General features: G+C 39.5%; 1 protein-coding gene across 1 annotated transcript; it reads left to right on the top strand.

Annotated features, from left to right (window-relative positions):
- The first annotated feature begins 10,738 nt into the window (after positions 1–10,738).
- On the top strand, positions 10,739–13,177 carry LOC147849520 (dihydrofolate reductase-like). Its single transcript, XM_087337449.1, has 7 exons — positions 10,739–10,950; positions 11,206–11,298; positions 11,729–11,827; positions 11,918–11,959; positions 12,063–12,192; positions 12,347–12,448; positions 12,687–13,177. Exons 1-7 carry the CDS (start codon positions 10,816–10,818, stop codon positions 12,815–12,817), a joined length of 732 nt encoding a protein of 243 aa, XP_087193575.1. The 5' UTR covers positions 10,739–10,815; the 3' UTR covers positions 12,818–13,177.
- The last annotated feature ends 1,054 nt before the right edge of the window (positions 13,178–14,231 follow it).

Below are 14,231 nucleotides of genomic sequence, written 5' to 3'. Positions count from 1 at the left end.
ACTTTTAAAAACATCAATAAAAAACACAGTTAATATTATCAAGATTTCAAATTAAACCTGTATTTTCTCAATTCATACACATATTTAGCCAGACATTTTCTTGGATTACGAGAATGCTTTCAACTATCATTGTAATATGCTTCATTTTACATAATGTTGAATTTGAATCCAATTGAACAATTTTAGAAACACAATTTTAATGATATATTTCTATCTAACTCCTATAAAGCTTGCTATATTAAATGAGAAAATTGCATTTTTGGTATAATTAAACACATATTCACAAGTGAATATCACATTATATACCTCACATGCCCGAAAACTTCTACGAACATTATATCCCAATCATATATGAACAACCTAAATGTATGATCAAGTGAGCAACAACGTTGACTTAGTATTATTCTATACACTCAAAAGTAAATAACCAAGATTAAAGAGCTAAGAAATCCTAGAATAAAGCTAAATTCAATTATATTAATAAAGAAACAATCATAACCAACATTTGTCATACAATCGATAAGTTCATCATCTATTCAATAAAAATTATACTTAACAACCACATACTTTGCGAGTCAACCAATGCAAATATATGATAGACAATTAAAGTTTGCAAACCAATCATATAGTGTAAAGAAATGGTACTCAAACAAAATAATCTTATATTCCAAAACAAGTTTAGTGTTACAATTTTATAGTTACAAATACAAACTAATATACAATCACTCCATTAGGAGGTCTGGAACAGGCTGCTCTCCAAGATCAATTGACAGTGGTGCTACATCAACATGTTATGTCTCCTCGGCTGAATCTTGTATATGATCAGAACCTGGTGCATCTTCAAGGTCGACAAGGTCGCCTCCTTCCTTGTCTATAGGTTCCATCGGCTCTCTGGAGGCCAACTGAAACATCTCCGTTTCGTTGATATGCTTTGCCCCAACCTCTTGGTCCTTGTCGGGACAATCCCAAATGCCTTGGATCCTCATCTTAATAAAATTGACTTGTCGGGGTCCTTTTCTAATGCGACACAGTTCCTAAACAGTTTAAGAGCACATGCAGTCGTCGTTCCTAAATAAACAATCACACATACAAAAGTAAGAAAACGGGACAAGAAATAATATTTCATTTTTAAAAAAATTGATGAAACTTATGAGATTACCTGTTCTAGAAAATAAGTCGAGAACCCAATCATCAAGGTTCGAGAACAAGTTGACCAATCGATTTATCAATCGTTGGGGCTTTTGATAAGGGTTTACTAAACTCTTATCGCCAGACACGTGGCACAATTTCTTTGTTACAGTTGGGCACATGATATAGTTGACAACATTCCACTCATTAACATGTGCCCAAGCCTTCTTCTTAGAAATTGTGTCGTAGTAGCCCACACACATGTGCGCCACAACGCTCACCATTCGATCACCCGGGGTACCAGTTATGTTCGTTTAACCCTATTGTATAATTGAATCGAAATAAGTTAATAAATATGTAGTAATCAACATAGAATCCATACATTAAATATATAGTAATATAATGCTTACCAATGCATATGTTTGGTGGCATTCGACCTCAATGTAGTCGTGACCTATAACGTCTAACCCATACTGTGAAATATAACAATACGCCCTAATGGTGCTAGGGTCAACTCCACAAAGTCCTTAATTATCTTCTCTATTTGCGGATATTTGTATGGCACATCGTCGTATGTTGAGCCTAATATTCTGAAGCCATACGTTATATCCGCCATGAGCAATGTATAATGTCTCTTGGGTAATATGTCAAGCATATTACCCACATCACCATTATATACACTATAATATAATTGTCGGAAAGGATCACTCTTGTGCAAAAAGCTTTTTACGGTATTTGTGTCCTCAAGCACCTCGAGCTCCTTTCCTTTTGTCATCTGTTTCGCGTATTTAGCTCATTCCAAATGGGTGATGAAGGCGCTAGGTATGCCTTCATTGCTATCACCATTCTTCTTTGAACAAGGTGGTTTCTGTAATTATAATTTTTGTAAGAAGAAAATCATTATCAAAAAATCAATTAATATTTGTAGAACATACATACCCATTCTCTAAACACGATAAAGAATTCTTCAAGAGCCTTCTAAGATGATGTTTTTGGGCAAGATTGCTCCACTTCTTCCCACGTAGGCAGGCTCAATTTTTTCATCATCAACTCTTGAATCTTCATATACACCTTATGGCTAAAAAACAAAAGAAACTAAAATTAGAATAAAGAACAAATTAACAAAGCAATCAAATCAAAATGATTCATGCACATAGATGACTCACTTTTTAAACTTTGTGACCATTTCGTCAAGGATAAACTCCTTGGCGGCCACTCTTGATAATACAGATATCAATAATCTATCATCCTTAAATCCTATAGTGACCACCAAGGAAGTAGCTTCATATCTTCAGCTAACTCTTCAATTACTAAGTCACTTTTACGTGACTTAGATTTCATCTCCATCTATGGGTCGAGCTTAGCCTTCTTTGATTTTTGACCCTTTATTTCTTTACGCTCCCACATACAAAAAATGCGATCTTGGAGGTCCCACACCTCCCCTGTTCTAAAGGCAAGTTGAAACCATGAGTCATATTTTCTCAGGCCTTCAGACTTGGTGCTTTCGTCAACTGCTATCCCCACTTCAAGTAGACATTGTCGTCGCAATCCAAGATGTAGCCGAGGACCAAATGTATGCAGCGCATCAAGGTACTCGTGATGGAAGAACCTGATGCGATCGATAAATGACATCTTTTGTCTATATTCATTATCGTTGTTATGATCCCAAGCTAACAACTTGGCTTCTTCATGTGTAAGGCCTGCATACACTTTACATTCTGCATACTTGAAGAAAGGGGTAAGAGGATACTCTTTGACCAATTGACGTCGACCTTCAGCAGAGTGGGATCCTCCAATCACATAGTATGTGTAGTCATCTACCAAACTGTACTTGAAGTCAACAACAGTAGGGCATTGATCTGGGTCGACCATTACTAAGAATGGTACTATAGTCGCATGTGGATTAATCTTCATTTTGCTTTTTAAGTTCTACACATGCACTGAATGTGGCTCTCTAATTTCTAGAGCATGTCTTCTTGTCTCCAGATCGATGGGTGGCTGTTGAATAGAGTAGATTGGTAAGTGAAATAATTTTCCTTTACGAACAAGCTTCGTCTTTACAATATCTTCTTTACTCTAGTTTTGCTCTAAGGTGCGTATCCCCAATGAAATGTGGCCCCTTGGAGGAATAACTTCGAGCTCGACTTCTTCCTCCTCATCTTCTACGAACTCAAGAACCTCCGACTCGTCCTCTTCGGGTTGCTATCTTTTCTTATACTTCTTATGTTCCGGTTTGGACTTCTTGGCAGACTTTGGTGGGGTTGTTGCTTGTGTGACCATCAGCTCTCCCTTAATGTACGGGTGCAAAGCAACAATCAAGTTGTTTTTTTGTCTGAACATCCTTTTTTAGGGCTTTAGGGTGGTAGGAGTTAGTCCTGAAATTACGTTCATCAATCTTGACTCTACGAACCCCCACCGAGCTATCAACATCGAAGAAGAGGTTCGATGAGTCGTTGTCTTCATATTCAATGCTCCGTCTTTCCCACCTGCAACTTGCCTTCACCTTCAGACTTTGCAAGAATAAGAAGCAGGTCCCCTTCTTCCTCAGTGTAGATCAATGTCCACTCCACATGGGGGTAGCTCTTAAGGCGAGGCTCCCCACTCTTTTTGCCTAAAGTCTTCGGTGTGTTACGGTAAAGAATCGATGGTGATTCTTGTGCAGCGGAATAGGTTAAAGATGTGTGTTATGTGTGTGTGTGTGTGTGTGTGTGTGTGTGTGTGTGTGTGTGTGTGTGTGTGTGTGTGTGTGTGAGAGAGAGGGAGGGAGAGAGAGAGAGAGAGAGAGGGGAGAGAGACACAAGATCAATAGAATAGAAAATAGAAAATACTCAAGAAGATTGTATATTACAAAGGAGATTAACCGACCTATTACAAAGTAGGAGGAGAGTGCTTTATATAGTCACTCTCTCTCTTCATTAACTACGGAAGCTCATGAGTCATGGGGAATGTGGAAACTCATTAGTTATGTGTAGAGAGTAGTGGTGTGACTTTTGACCTTTGAGTGTTCATACACTCTCAAGGGTGTGTTCACACATTAGACTAGGTTGAGCTTGATTCTCAACATGCCCCCTCAAGCTCAACTTTGGTCGGCTTGTCCGCTTCGGTTGCTACCCGGTTCGGATGTACTCCCCCTCAAGCTTGGCAAGTCAGGGATCATCAATCCAAGGTCTGTCATGAATTGTCGAAGCTTGTCGATTCCTAGGGCTTTGGTGAAGATGTCAGTTGTCTGAAGATTTATGTTGATGTGTTGAAGCTCGACATCTCCAGCCTGAATGCACTATCGAATGAAGTGATAGTGCACTTTGATATGCTTTGTGCATGCGTGGAACACCGGGTTCCAAGCCAAATGAATACTGCTCATGTTGTCACAGTAAAGGGGAATCAGATCTTTGATGGGAACACCCAAATCCTTCAATATCCTCTTGAGCCATACGGCTTCACATGCAGCCACCGTCGCGCCCTTGTATACGGCCTCTGTGCTCGAAAGAGCGATGGTTGGTTGCTTCTTTCTAATCCAGGAGATGACTCCACTTCCAAGGGAGAAGACAAAACCAGAGGTTGATCGTCGATCGGCTTTGTCGTCGGCCCAGTCGGCATCTGTGTACCCTTCGAGTTGAATTGTATGGCCGACTTATAGAGAATGCCATAGTCCATCGTTCCACTCACGTATCGTAGCACTCCCTTAGCACAATCCAAATGGATATCTCGTGGAGTGTGCATGAATTGGCTAAGGAGGCCGACCAGATAGCTCAAGTCGGGTCGAGTGATCGTGAGGTAGAAAAGGCTCCCGATCAATTGTCGATACTGAGTCGGCTCACACTCTGTGGTGCCATAGTCGGCATCTAGTTTGAGGTTTCGATCGAGAGGGGTTGCCACAAATTTGCACTCGGTCATCTCGAACTTGTATAACAATTTGAGGATGTAGTGTTGTTGAGAGATCATTATTCCAGTTGGAGTCGGAATTACCTCAATGCCAAGGAAGTAATGGAACTCTTTCATGTCCGTCATCTCGAATTTGCTGGAGAGGAGAGACTTGACCTTGTTGATGTCGACTAGATGCTCACCTCCAATGATCAGATCATCCACGTATAGGATGATGACAATCGGACTTTCGGAATTGCTTCTTACATAGAGAGAATTGTCGGATTTTGACATTTGAAAGCCGATTCGATGAAGATATTGTGTTATCTTTGAGTGCCAAGCACATGGTGCTTGCTTAAGGCCGTAGAGAGGCTTCTTGAGTCGGCAGACGGCTTTCAGATGAATATTGGATTCGAAGCCGAGTGGTTGTACCATGTACACCTCCTCTTCTAATTCACCTTGAAGGAAGGCGTTCTTCACATCCATTTGGTGGAGGTGCCACCCTTTCGCGGCAGCAAGCGCTATCACGGTCCGCACAGTTGTCATCTCTGCCACCGGGGCAAAGGTCTCTTCTTAGTCGACTCCATGTGTTTGTGTGTAGCCCTTTCCTATGAGTCGAGCTTTGTAGCAGTTGACGAAACTGACGATATTATACTTCACTTTGTATATCCATCTGCAGTTGATTGCCTTCTTGTGCGATGAGTGAGGGACAAGATCCCATGTCTCATTCTTGCTGAGAGCTTGCATCTCCTCGTTCATTGCTTTGACCCATCGTGGATCTTTAGCAGCTTCGGCAAAGCTCTCCGATTCTCGAATTGCTGCCACCTTCATCATAAAGGCGTAGTGATATGCCATATAGTCGTTATAGACGAATCGGCTAACCGGATTCTTCTCTTGGGTGGAGTGACAGAGTTTCTCATTTGTCGATGTGAGTGCTTTCTTAACTCGGAGTGACCTCATAAGAGGCACATCAAGGCCATCGAACTCACTATCGAGTGAGTGAACCGACTCGTTGCCATTGAGGTGATCGTCTTCATATTCCGACATTTTGGCCTTCCCTTTGTGCATCTTTGGACTTGGTCGAGATATGCTTCGGTTGCTCGGAGGCTCTTGTGGTCCGCTCAAATTGGTTGAGATCGGACTCTCTTCGAGTATTGACCTTAGTTGATCACCATCTTCTGTGTTGTCGAGGTCGTTCATAGATGGTTCAAGAGGAGTCTGCTCGGGTTTGTACCATGATGTTCATTCGTCAATGACGACATCCCGACTTACACGAGCCTTCCGAGTAGAGGGGTTGAAGCAATTGTACCCCTTTTGCTCCAGTGAGTACCCCACGAGGAGGCACTTCTCTGATTTTGGGTCAAGCTTCTGCCGTTTCTCATCGGGAATGTGCACGTATGAAATGGAGCCTAATATCTTTACATGGGATAGATCCGGTTTCTTCCCATAGTATTTCTCGTGCAGGATGACCTCGTGTACTTTGGATGTTGTGCACCGGTGTCAGGGTAGTTGTGGTTTGTGCGGCGAAGTCACAGGGACTAAGGTTAAGGGGAGTTGAAGGAACTTTTATAAGGCTTGCGCACAAATGTTAGGAAGATTAAGGATAAGAAGAATAAGAGTTTAAAGTAATGTGTGTGAGAGAGAGACGAGTATAGATAAAAGATAAAGACAATGTATGATTCAAGAACCAAGATAGAGACAAAGTATGATTTAAGAAAAAAAAGTATATGATATGAACATGATGTATATTACGAATACAAGATTTTACCAACTTTACAATGCTTGATAGCAAGATGAACCCTTTCTCTACTGACTCTTGATTCAAACCCTTGACTCCAACTTGGAAACATGAGCCTCGTCACCAACAAGCTAACTTGTTTGTTTCTTTGATTATCTTATTTCTCTACTTTCTCTTGATTGATTAGCTTATTTTCCCTTCCACTCTTTTTATAGGTGCCCCCATGCATACAATGCATGTGAGGGTACAAGGTATGCATGCAATGCATATGATGCATGATTGCCATTTGGCGTTCATGCATTACATGTGATGCATGATAGACATCTCGCTCATTTGAGCTTTCATGTATGAAAATCAATATGAGATAGGTATAATGATGGAAATATATTCTAAAATAATTAACCTAGCTTGGTGGTGTATACCTTGTGCTTTGTATACAAGGGTGAGGGTTCAAGTCTCTCGATTTTACTCAATACAGTATTTAGCTCCATTCTTATATCATGAAGACATTCTTTACAATATAGTTTTAAAAATAAATAACCTAGTTTAGTGGCATGTACATTGTACTTCATATATAAGGGTGTGGATTCAAGTTTCTAAAATGCAATATATAAGTTCATTTTTATATCGTGAAGCACATTCTTCACGACACCCACCCCCTCTAAACTTGCACATTCGTTGTGCAGAGTTCATCCAATACTTCTTTCGATTCTTTTCATTCTTCTACTTCTTCATAATATTGGGGCTCTAGTGACTCCCTTCTTTTAAATATTTTAATCCTTTTTCCTGCAATTGGGATACGAATTTCTATCCCATCCAATTCGTTGAGGAAATATGTGGCCTTCTCTATTATTTTCCTAACTTCATAAGGTCCAAACCATCTTTTTGCAAACTTCCGAATAGTATTGTATTGATTATCTAGGCTAATATCATATAGTAATTAGGGATCGGCAACGGTTCGGTTTAGGCTTAGCCGGTTTGGCTTGGCCAAACCGGCTAAGCCTAAACCATTTTGGGGATCTCAAACCTGAACCTAACCGGTTTAGGCTAAATTGGTTTGTGAACTGGTTTGGTAAACGGCTTGAAAACCGGTTTGGAAACCTCTCTGTCTCTCTGTCTCTCTCTCTCTCTCTTTCCCCTTGTTTGTTGTCTCCCTCCCTCTCTCTCTTCCTCTCTCTCCCCCTCTCTCTCTCTCTCAAGTTTCTAAACGGCTTAGCCGTCTTGAGCCGGTTTGGTGAGGCTCAAGCCGAGTTGAGCTGAGCTCAAACCGTTAAGGCAAGTTCAAGCCTAAACCGAGCCAAGACGAGCCGCTAAGCCACTTTAAGCCGGATAAGCCAAACGGTTTAGGCTTGAGCCAAGTCGTTGCCGATCCCTAATACTAATACCCAATCTCCCTCTTGCACCTTTCTTGGTCGTATTCTTTTCATCTTGTCAAATCTGTCCTTATTCTTGATTCTTGCCTCTTTCAATCTAGTAGCTGCTTTTTCTATGTCTTTTGTCCTTGATTGAAGTTGTCGTATCCGAATCGCAAGTAAATCTTCCCTACTCATTTCAGATTCCCAAGGCAACACAACCCATATAGTTATCTTTTCTTCAATTGGCATTATCGACTTCTATCATGTGATCAATTCTGCAGGCATATATCCAGTAACAGTGCTGTGAGTTGTCCTATCAGCCCACAATGCATATGGTAAGATTTTTGACCAATCACTAACACGTCCTTTACATGCCTTTGCCAAAGCTTTGACTATTGGCCCATAAGTTATTGTTGACGATGAGGTCGTAGACGAGGAGTGCGGAAATGGTGGATCATCGGCAGGCGGAGGAGATATCGGAGAAGAGGAACACCAAGGTTGATTGAGCGCACCCGAATTGATAGAGTGCTTGGTGTATACGAAGAGACATGAGTAGGTATTAAGAAGGGGGGCAAGGGTAGGGGATTAACATACTAATTGAAAAATGAAAGAGAGGGAGAAAGGGGAAGGGGGGTGGCGGCTAAACATAAAAACTAATAAAATGATTAAACCGTAAATAATAATAAAACATAACCCTAAGTGTAACACAAGGTATTAATTAAAAATAAAGTGAAAGAGAGAGAGAGAGAGGGAGAGAGAGAGGGAGAGAGATTAAAACATAATAAACCTAAGATTAAAGATTAAAAACGAGATTAAAACATAATAAACTTAAGATTAAAGATAAAAAACGAGATTAAAAACCTAATTAAAGTTTAAAAAGTGGTAAAGGGAGGGGTAGGAGGGATTAACCTATTAGTTAAAAATAAATTGAAAGAGAGAGAGATTAAAACATAATAAACCTAAGATTAAAGATTAAAAACGAGATTAAAACATAATAAACCTAAGATTAAAGATAAAAAACGAGATTAAAAACCTAATTAAAGTTTAAAAAGTGGGGTAAGGGGAGGGGAGGGGATTAACATAAAAACTAATAATGAAAGAGAGAGGTACCATTTACAACTAAAAAACGAGATTAAAACATAATTAAAAGGGGGAGAGAGAGGGAGAGATAAAACATAAGTAAAAACATAATTAGAAAAGGAAGAGAGAGAGAGAGACAAAGAGACAAAGATGAAACATGTAATTATCATTATGGAAAATTACATTAGGTTTTTGGTGGGTGGGGGGGTGCATGGTCTTACGTAACTGGCAAACTAGTTTCGCTCCGAAGGGCTCCTCAGTGCCATAAGACCATGAGGGTGAGGGAGGGGGTTTATATAGGATTTTAGGAGAGGGGTAGAGTGAGGGTGTGGGATCAAAATAGGGAGTGGGGGGTAGGGGTGTGCTATGCACATATGTGCACATTAAGGGATGGTAGTGGGGTGTAAGGTTTTTAAAGATAGGGAAAAGGGAATGGTGAGAGGGTGTCAGGGAGAAAAAAGAAGAAGGTAAGAGAGAGCGTAACGGATGTGCACATGTGTATGTTGAGGAAGGAGAGGGTAATGGTAAGGGTGTTAAAATATAGGGAAAAAGGGAAAGTAATGTGGGCAAAAGTGTAGGGCCAAAAAGTAAGAGGGAGAGAGAGAGAGAGAGAGAGAGAGAGAGAGAGATTTAGAGGGATGAGGGATAGGGACAAATCATTAGTTTAGAATAAGGGGTATAGGGCGGCTTAGGAAAAATGGAGGGGTAGAGCCGTAAATAGGGGAAACTTTGGAGGAGGGGTAGAGGCGTAAATAGGGGAAAAGTTGGAGGAGGGGTAGATGATAAAAAACTTAAAAGTGGGAAGGGAGGGGGTAGAGGTAAAAGTGAGGGAGGGGTAGAGGCGTGATAATGAAAAGTGAAGGTTTAAAGAGGTAGGAGAGTAGGGGGGTATGTAAAACAAAGGTAAGGGGAGGGGTAGGGTAGTAGTCTGGGAAAAGTGAGGGGAAAGGGTATAGTGGTAATTTTAAAAAGTAAAGGGAGGGATAGGAGGGTAATTTAAAAGATAAGGGGAGGGATAAAGTGGTAATTTGGGAAAAATGAGGGGAGGGTAGGATGGTAAAAATTAAAAAGAGGGGTAGAATCGATTACAATGCCGGCTACCAAATGAGTAGTCTCGTGCATGCTTCTAAAATCGAGAGGGGAGATAAACTAACCATGAAAAAGAAATAAAAATGCACGGCTACATAATGTAGTCTCGTCAATGAGAGGTTTTAAGTTTTAAAAAATTAAAAATTAAAAATTAGACCTATGTTGAAAACCGAAACCGAACCACGAAACCGCTGTTTTTACGGGTTAATGGTTTAATGGTTTGAAAAATGTTACGGTTCGATTCAGGTTTAAATAAAATTTAAACGGTTCGGTTTGGACCCTCTCAAACCGAACCGAACTGTTGCCTATTGTTATATGTAACGGCTTCTTGTGTGAACCTCTTTCACACTATGTATATTTAAAAAAGTACAAGTTTTGGGCGTCCAAGGCCCAATTTACTTACTAAGAATATGTGGACAGAAAAACCTAAACAGCCAGAGCTCCTCCTTCCCAGATTTAAGGACCTCTCTCTCTTCTCTCTCTCTCTCTCTCTCTCTCTCTCTCTCTCTAATCGGAGCCTCCATTTAACAACAACTCTGCAGAATCAGGAGCAGCTAGCTGAGCATGGCTGAAGAAGTTACGGAGGGTTGTCGGGGGCGTCTAAAGGTTCTCTGCTTGCACGGGTTCCGCACAAGTGGATCCATCTTGGAGCAGCAACTCAAACGATGGGATGCTTCATTACATCGCCTTCTAGACATGGTAATCTCTCTTTCTATGTGGCGTAAGGAATTTCCTTAGCGATTTCACATCCCCAACTGAACATGTGTCCACTGTCTATGCATGCATCCGATCAGATATATTGCACACATCTGTAGTAGTAGTAGTGTCACTCGCCATGATGCATGTATCACAATTTTATTTCATATTCTTATGTAATGTGGAGCATGCTACTATGGATTGAAATCATCTTCTCACGTAGTTAAAACAAAAAAAGGGGGGGTGTTTGTTTTTCAGACCTTCCTGGATGCTCCATTTCCTTGTCGAGGAAGATCTGATGTAGAGGGAATCTTCTCGCCTCCATACTATGAGTGGTTCACATATGACATTGTAAGTAAACTGTGCATCCGTAACTTTTTTCTTCCAACATAATGGATCTAACCATTTTCATTGGAAACATTTACTTGCTAGTTAATTTAATTTCCTTCTCATGCATGATATGATAGGAAAATAACGAGAAACTACCACAGACTAAATGGAATCTCATAAAAAAAATTTGTCTGAGTATTGTGGGAAACTTCTTTGCTTATCAGGCGTTCTTCCATTTTCATGCATGAGAGTACAGCAGATTATGAGAAAATACGGCACAATAGAATGTAGTAGAAATTGTAGTAGGAATTTTTGAGTGATTGAGGCCATCTTTCTTTCAAACGCATCTGGTGGCTACCGGCGTATAGACCTATCATTGAGTTAGATATCTATCAGATCCACTGTAAACCTTATGTAAGAACTTGTCACTGTTGTCCAACATATTTTTCAGAAATTTACCGAGTACAGTGGACTGGAGGAGTGCATTGAATACATATCCAATTATATGTATAAGTATGGACCCTTTGATGGCTTGATTGGGTTCTCACAGGTAAGTCTTTGACTATTATCAAATTTCCATTGTACCATCATTAACAATATTTACCAGGATAAATGATCATTTCTGTTTTGTGTTCTCTAGGGTGCTGTGCTTAGTGCTGCCCTTGCAGGGCTACAGCAAAAGGTGAATGAACAGAATTAGTTTTTCTTTTATCCTTCTCATAAGTCTTGCTGGAAGAAACTAAGGGGATCCCTAATTAAAAATTGTCTCCTGCTCTGATCAACAGAGTCTCCGTCTTTGTAAGCATCCACCTCTTCGATTTGTTATTGTCATCTCTGGTGCCATGTTCAAGCATCCGGAATGGAAGGAAGATTGCTACTCCCGCATTATATGCTGCCCATCCATACATTTCATAGGTAAACATACATCAACCATGCGTGAAATTTATAATGCGAAAAATTGATCAATTTCCTTATGCGGTTATGCAGTCATAACTATGGAAGATCCATGGAGATCTTCATTTTGCAAAGATGTGAAATTCTAATGAACGCATTTGTGATGTAACATCAGGATCACATGATTGGCTAAGACCTAAGAATAGAGAGTTGGTGCAGATGTTTGAAGAGCCTGTCATCATCCATCATGGAGGGAAACACTGTGTGCCCAGGCTAGGTATGCGTGCAGTGTCATGCATTTTGGATTCACACTTACCACAGATTTGAAGCATTTAAGGATTATGAATGAAATCTGCATGCATTATGGATTATGGATTATGAATGAAATGTGTGTAGTTATTGTTTATTTGAATTGATAGAACGAGTATGGTCTAGTGACTTCAAATGAAGAATGTATGTAGCATGGATTATGAATGAAGTGTGTTCCAATTCCTTTCTTTATTGTGTATTTTCAGATGAAGAAGCAACTAACACTGTCACAAATTTCTTGCACGGAATACTTGAAGGTAAAGCTCCTCCTGATCCAAGCCGTAACATAGCTTTCCAGTGTGAGGAGTCTCCATCTGAAATTGAAGTGATTGCATGATGACCTTATTCGTTGTTCTGTTAAAACATATAATAAAATGATCTGAATTTATCATTATTATGTTATCATGCGTTCAGCTGAGATGATATTCAGGAAAATGAATTTCTGGTATTACTTCACTGATTTTCCTATATTCAACCCTTTTAGCGACCGGTGTAAAAAGTAGACATCCTATTAAAAGAAAGGACGTTATCCGTTCTATGTACTCAGAGACAGTTTCTTGTGCTACACGGGTTGCAATGTAATCATGAAACTATCATTTGTTGAACCACTTTCCATTATGAACTTCTTAAGGCCATGTGTAAGGACTACGCAAAGATCTCATATTTGATGACTATCCAAAAGAGTTCATGGTTCATTTATAGCTGTTTATTTAAAAGTATGCATCTCCATATTCAAAGATTTTTTAAATCATAGTTGCTGTCAAAACGTTTTCATTACAAAGTTGGCTTCAGTGTACATTTCACTATTTTTGTCCATGTTCAGATATGCAATGTGCAACAATGCAATCTTGAGTCCGTTCAATGCCATCTCTTTACAGCAAAATACAACCATCACTGCTGTATAATCACATTTTTACCCACAGTAAATGATCAAGAAAATTTTGCATTTACTTGTGCCAAAAACATTAAAATTACGATAGGTAACAGAGCCAAAAAAAGGTATGCATAAAATTGACTTTAACATTTAGCTACTGGTAAGTTAAACCCCTGGAGAAAAGAACCAAGCCACGTGTTAGGATTAATGATAACACTACTGTGATATTCATCATGGTCAAAAAGTGCCAATGACAATCATGGACTGAGGAACATTGTAAGGAACTAAACCATGACTAGAACTAAATCAAGCTATTGTTTCATTCACCAACCAGTAGGGCGTCAATTAATTGAAGCAATTGTTATATAGCCAAATTTATTTTCTTATAATTGAAATAATTATCAAAAGCAGATGTGGTTGATCATAAAGATGTATTAAAGCAATTGTCTCATTCACCAACCATGTGGGCGCCAATTAATTGAAGCAATTGGTATATTGCCAAATTTATTCTCTTATAATTGAAATAATTATCAAAAGCAGATGTGATTGATCATATAGATGTATTAAAGCAATTGTCTCATTCACCAACTAGGTGGGCGCCAATTAATTGAAGCAATTGTTATATAGTGAAATTTATTTTCTTATAATTGAAATAATTATGAAAACCAGATGTGGTTGATCGTATAGATGTATTAAAGCAATTGTCTCATTCACCAACTAGGTGGGCGCCAATTAATTGAAGCAATTGTTATATAGCGAAATTTATTTTCTTATAATTGAAATAATTATGAAAACCAGATGTGGTTGATCATATAGATGTATTAAAGCAATTGTTTCATTCACCAACCGTGTGGGCGCCAATTAATTGAAGCAATTG

Source organism: Azolla caroliniana, unplaced genomic scaffold (assembly GCF_043228905.1).
Source record: "Azolla caroliniana isolate FFs.n. ecotype wild unplaced genomic scaffold, voAzoCaro1.0.p SCAF_36, whole genome shotgun sequence".
Taxonomy (NCBI): Eukaryota; Viridiplantae; Streptophyta; class Polypodiopsida; order Salviniales; family Salviniaceae; genus Azolla; species Azolla caroliniana.
The sequence above is the reverse complement of the archived record's forward strand: the minus strand, read 5'-3'. Positions and strand labels throughout refer to the sequence as shown.

Bases quoted from the DNA above. Each gene is read 5' to 3' on its own strand.
- LOC147849520 (XM_087337449.1), top strand. From the start codon at position 10,816: ATGGCTGAAGAAGTTACGGAGGGTTGTCGGGGGCGTCTAAAGGTTCTC. The intron at 10,951-11,205 runs GTAATCTCTCTT...TTTGTTTTTCAG, and splicing joins TACATCGCCTTCTAGACATG to ACCTTCCTGGATGCTCCATT. The intron at 11,299-11,728 runs GTAAGTAAACTG...CATATTTTTCAG, and splicing joins AGTGGTTCACATATGACATT to AAATTTACCGAGTACAGTGG.